The following is a 4720-nucleotide window of genomic DNA, read 5'->3' as shown; positions in this document are numbered from 1 at the left end:
AACTCCAATTATCTGTCATTTATAAAAGATGCTAATTATAACTTAGTATCGATTACCTGCCGGGCAAAAAAAAAAAAAAAAAAAAAAATTCTCATTATTTGCGATCGCGTGTTTGATAGATCTGGACTCCCCAAAAGCACGCACTGACTTAGGGCTAGCAAATTAGGGTTTACACGTCTCATTTCTGCCTAGAACCCGTTTTCCGTCTGCGGCGCAACCGGTGAGCGGAGCATCCTCCCGTAAAACGAGAGGAGTAATTAAAATAAGCCACCAGAAATGGCAAATTTTGGCCCCCCGCATCCCCCGCCCGCGCCGCACCGACCCCGCTCCCGCCGCCCGGGCGGCGGGAGCGGGGTCGGTGCGGCGCGGGCGGGGGATGCGGGGGGCGTGGCTTTGGAGCGAGGGGGCGTGGTCTTCGCGCGGGGGGCGTGGCTTAATGCGTGGCCAGTCCCGCCCCCTCCACCTCCCTCCTTCCGCGCATGCGCGAGTGGCCGGAAGCGGCGCGAAGGGAAGGCGGCGGTGATGGCGGAGAAGTTCGACTCTCTGGAGGAGCACCTGGAGAAGTTTGTGGAGAACATCCGGCAGCTCGGCATTATCGTCAGCGATTTCCAGCCCAGCAGCCAGGCTGGTCTCAACCAGAAATTGTGAGGGGCTCGCCGCTCCGCCGTCCCCCTTCGTTGACAGGCCAGGCCGCGGGGCCCTTGCAGCTGCCCGCCGTCCCCAGCCTGGTGCCTCAGGGTACCGGAGGCCCTGTCCGGCGGATCTGTCAGCCTTCCGCCGTAGCTAAACGTGGGAGGAGCGGCGGGGAGGTTCGCCAGGGTCTTCATCGCCGGGATTGGTGTTGCTGGCGAGGGTTAGCGCGCTGCGCCCCTTTTTGGCTAAACCCGACCCGTTTTCTTTTACAGGAATTTCATGGTGACGGGCTTGCAGGATATCGACAAATGCCGGCAGCAGCTTCACGATATCAGTGTGCCCTTGGAAGTTTTTGAGTAAGTAACTTTGTACCTGGAGAGGAAGGTGCTGTAGCCGGTGTGATTTGAGGTGATGTGTCTTGGCAGTGTGGATGTTTTCCCTGAGGACTGCTTGTTTCTTAAACTCTGTCTTCTGAATGCCTCACGAGAATGTGAGCAGGTAGAAGAAGGTAAGAAGTACCTTTAGCCTGTGAGAAGGTGGAAGGGTAAGAGAAGTGATAAATTCCACACCTGCTTTCAGTTCTTTTTTTCTTTTTTTAATTTATAATGATTTACGTATGTAGGCAGTAATGCACATTCTGCCAAATCTAGTGATTTGGTAAGTAAGCTTTCATTTTGGAAATAAGCTTTTACACTAGGTTAGAATCAGGATTTAAAGTTGCAGGTGAAAATAAATTAGGCGAGTACTTGGATGTTTAGTTTCATTAGTGGCAATCTTCTTGTTGGCAGAGAATTAGACCATTAAAAGCAAAACCATGAATGTAGAGGGAGAGCTATACAAGACAACTTTTACGATATAGCTGACAAGTTAATTTACGAGTGTTTCTTGTGAGTCCAAATGTCACTGGTTAGCTATATTGTAGTGTATTACTGGCTGTATGGAACTTGTCAGTTGGGCTTTCACTCTATCTGTAAATCTGTGATGACAAATGTTCTGCTTTCTTTATTCAGTGACAGAATTCCTCTTGTCAGGCACTTATATTGCAAAGCAAAAATACACTTGTATGTTTGCTGATTCAAGTGTGTTAGCTTTTACTCTTTACTATGGTATGTGCACTTCCTCGTCGTCCGTGAATTGCTGGGTGCTGTATTCCTGTGTGCTTATTGCTCACCATGTACTAACTGAGCTGCTTTGTGGTTAGTGCCCTTACAGTTGTTTGGAAAAGGACTATCTTTCTTCGTTCATGTGTACTTACTGCGTGTGAGGAGCTGGGTAGTTACATTTTTTGTTTGCTTTTAATACTTTTTTCAAGGCTCCAGGCTTTCTGGAAACAAAGATTTAAAACAGCATACCAAGACAGCTGTTTGCTGGCCATGGCCTAGTCTTCCTTGAGTTCTCTTTTGGAAATGGCTGAGTTGAACTGTGTTTTTTAGAATGCACATTTCAGATAATAGTAGTAAGAAAAAGACAGCAAAGTGAGTAATTCTGTACCGTGGAGAACATCCTAATAGGAATGCGATCATTTAGGTGGTATCTTTTCTGAAATTTTCAGGTACATAGATCAAGGCCGCAATCCTCAGCTTTACACTAAAGAGTGTCTGGAGCGAGCTTTGGCTAAAAATGAGCAAGTAAAAGGAAAAATTGATACAATGAAGGTAAATCAGAAATAATGAAAGTACTAATATAATAATGTGTTTGATAAGTTTTTACTTTTCTGTAAATATGTGGGGGGTTTTCACTTGTACAGTTACTAAATTCCCTTATTAGGTGATTTGAATTAGGAATTGCTCTCCATCCCTGTATCTTAATTGATGCTAATGCAGCCTGTTCTGGAAAGGAAGCTTGTAATTCATCCCACAGTTAGAGATGCAGATGTCGCTATCATTTTATTTTGTTGAAGTTTTATGTAGCATTACAGATGTTTTTGTGGGTTTTTTTTAGTTTTCATTTTGAATCCTAGTTAGTATTTCACATTGTTGCAGATCTATAACTGTGGTGTGTGTAAATTTAGAAATAAACGAAACAGAAGAGGTATTTTTCCAGTCTTGAATGGATCTTGGAGTATTGAAATGTCAAACGTGCGATATAAGCATGAGTTAATCTTTATAAAATTACTTAAAATGTATGCCAGTGTCTAGGGTTTTCTGAACTTGTACTTTCATCTAGTACGAACCTAAGCATTCTGCTACGCTGTTAAACTGCTGTAATTACTGCTCAAAAACACAATCAGGAAAGGAAGTTTAGTGAGATTTGAGAAAGGGCTGTTTGTGTTTCGGAACGTTCTTTGGCTGAACTTAAAATTAGTGTAGAGGATGGCAGTTTCTACTGCAGAATGTAGACATATCTCCGTATGTTCTAAAATCTTTTCTTTTGATATGCTCTGTGATTGTAAAAGTTACAGGAAGAATGATTCGTTTCTAAGCCAGGTGTAAGTTCCTTTGGTAGGTGGAAGGTATTCCATACCAAATCAAGAGGACATATTCTTTATCAGCTTTGCTTAATAAGGTCAGACAGCTATTGATGTACCAGAGTTTACCAGAGAAGTTCAACTATGTATTTCTTGGGTGAAAATGCTCATTAATTTATAGGAAATTAAAAGCATTTTAGTTTGCCTGGTGCTTTCCTAGTGGATTTCACTTGAGCATTTTCTGTGAATTTTGTAAACATAACTTTCTCTGTTTGTGTGTGTGGTTTTGAGGGTTTTTATTGGGGTACATTCTCTTAGGTCACTGAAATGTAGAACTGTGTTGTATACAAACATTCTGTTCATCAGATAACATCACTTGTTGAAATCTAAATAAATTGCAGATGATGTGTATATACACTTTTTTTTTATCTTTCCAGAAATTTAAAAGTCTGTTAATTCAAGAACTGACAAAGGTGTTTCCAGAAGACATGGCAAAGTACAAAGCTATTCGAGGAGAAGATCCTCCTCCTTAAGTTGGCTTTTCATCACACTAAAAATGTCAATTCCATAAACTGACACCACTCTATAAAAACATTGGTTGGAGAGGTGGGGAACCGAAGCCTTCATAACAGCTGTACTAAAAATGACAGTGGTGGACTGTAAAAGAGCTTGGTGATTGCTAGTGGTTCTGGTCTGAAGCTACTGAATCTTCCTGAAGACTTTTACTCAAAGGTTGCAATTGAAACTTCCTATGGTAATCTATTCTTTCCAGAAAGGATTTGGAGATATAATTGCCTACAAGTCATCAATACACAGCATTTCCCACAAAGTGCATTTTGAGAGCAGAAAATCATGGTTTTTCTCTTCTGAAAAGTGTGCTCCAGGATTGTGGGCTCATCTGTTTTTAACAGAAATGTATTTATAGTACTTGACTATTTTTTTTTTTTCATTTGCAAACTGCTTTTTTTTTTTTGTTACAGTACAAACAATTGACTACTTTCATCTTTCCAAATCCTACTGAACAGGAGCCTGTCAAGGGCTGCAGTTCTCATGTGTCATCATGAATTGCAGCCAAGACGACCTTCAGATATTTTTGTTTTGCTCTATGAGCTGCAGTGCAGATGACTGAGGATACAGAAAGTGAGCATATTTGAGGACTAGCTCCTCAACAATGTTAATATTTTGTGCAGTATTTAATGTAAGCTTTTGTTTAATTGTTCATTTTCTGTAAGCAGGTTGTTGAATAAAAATTTGAAAAAAAAAATTCTGACATTTTTCTGTTGTATGCTACTGTTTGGAGAATGAACTGAAAGCTGTAAAAAGAATAGCATATTCCTCAGTCTCATAGTGGTAGAAATAAAAGGTGTGTCAAAACTTGGCTGTCAGAAGTTCACATCTGAAGATAATGCCAACTTGGCATTTCGGTTTTGTGGGGAAAACTTCCCTTTTAGTACCTGAAGCAGGGGATTTTGAAGATCAGTGATTGTCATCTGAAGGTTTCTGGTTAGCTGGGAAATCATCTGTGACATCTGTAATTGTTCCTAGGTAAGGTATTCCCAGCATTTTAAAACAGCGTGTTGGGTTCACTTCCCCGGGGCACAGTGCATGTGCAGAGGACTGGTTTTACAGTGGTAGTAAAAGACCCTCTTTTAATTTTGTGTATTTGTGGAGCTTGAACCA

General features: G+C 41.5%; 1 protein-coding gene across 2 annotated transcripts; it reads left to right on the top strand.

Moving 5' to 3' along the window:
- The first annotated feature begins 500 nt into the window (after positions 1-500).
- On the top strand, positions 501-4276 carry MED10 (mediator complex subunit 10). 2 transcript variants are annotated; one of them, XM_086609054.1, is made up of 4 exons: positions 501-644; positions 906-989; positions 2186-2288; positions 4021-4276. In XM_086609054.1, the coding sequence occupies exons 1-4, from the start codon at positions 523-525 to the stop codon at positions 4102-4104; spliced, it is 393 nt and encodes a 130-aa protein (XP_086465180.1). In that variant the 5' UTR covers positions 501-522; the 3' UTR covers positions 4105-4276. The 2 variants fall into 2 exon arrangements, with proteins under 2 accessions (XP_086465180.1, XP_009978222.1); XM_009979920.2 differs by having other exon boundaries at positions 3478-4276.
- The last annotated feature ends 444 nt before the right edge of the window (positions 4277-4720 follow it).

The sequence above is a fragment of the Tauraco erythrolophus genome, chromosome 3 (assembly GCF_009769465.1).
Source record: "Tauraco erythrolophus isolate bTauEry1 chromosome 3, bTauEry1.pri, whole genome shotgun sequence".
Lineage (NCBI taxonomy): Eukaryota > Metazoa > Chordata > Aves > Musophagiformes > Musophagidae > Tauraco > Tauraco erythrolophus.
The sequence above is the reverse complement of the archived record's forward strand: the minus strand, read 5'-3'. Positions and strand labels throughout refer to the sequence as shown.

Bases quoted from the DNA above. Each gene is read 5' to 3' on its own strand.
- MED10 (XM_009979920.2), top strand. From the start codon at position 523: ATGGCGGAGAAGTTCGACTCTCTGGAGGAGCACCTGGAGAAGTTTGTG. The intron at 645-905 runs GTGAGGGGCTCG...TTTCTTTTACAG, and splicing joins GCTGGTCTCAACCAGAAATT to GAATTTCATGGTGACGGGCT. The intron at 990-2,185 runs GTAAGTAACTTT...TGAAATTTTCAG, and splicing joins GTGCCCTTGGAAGTTTTTGA to GTACATAGATCAAGGCCGCA.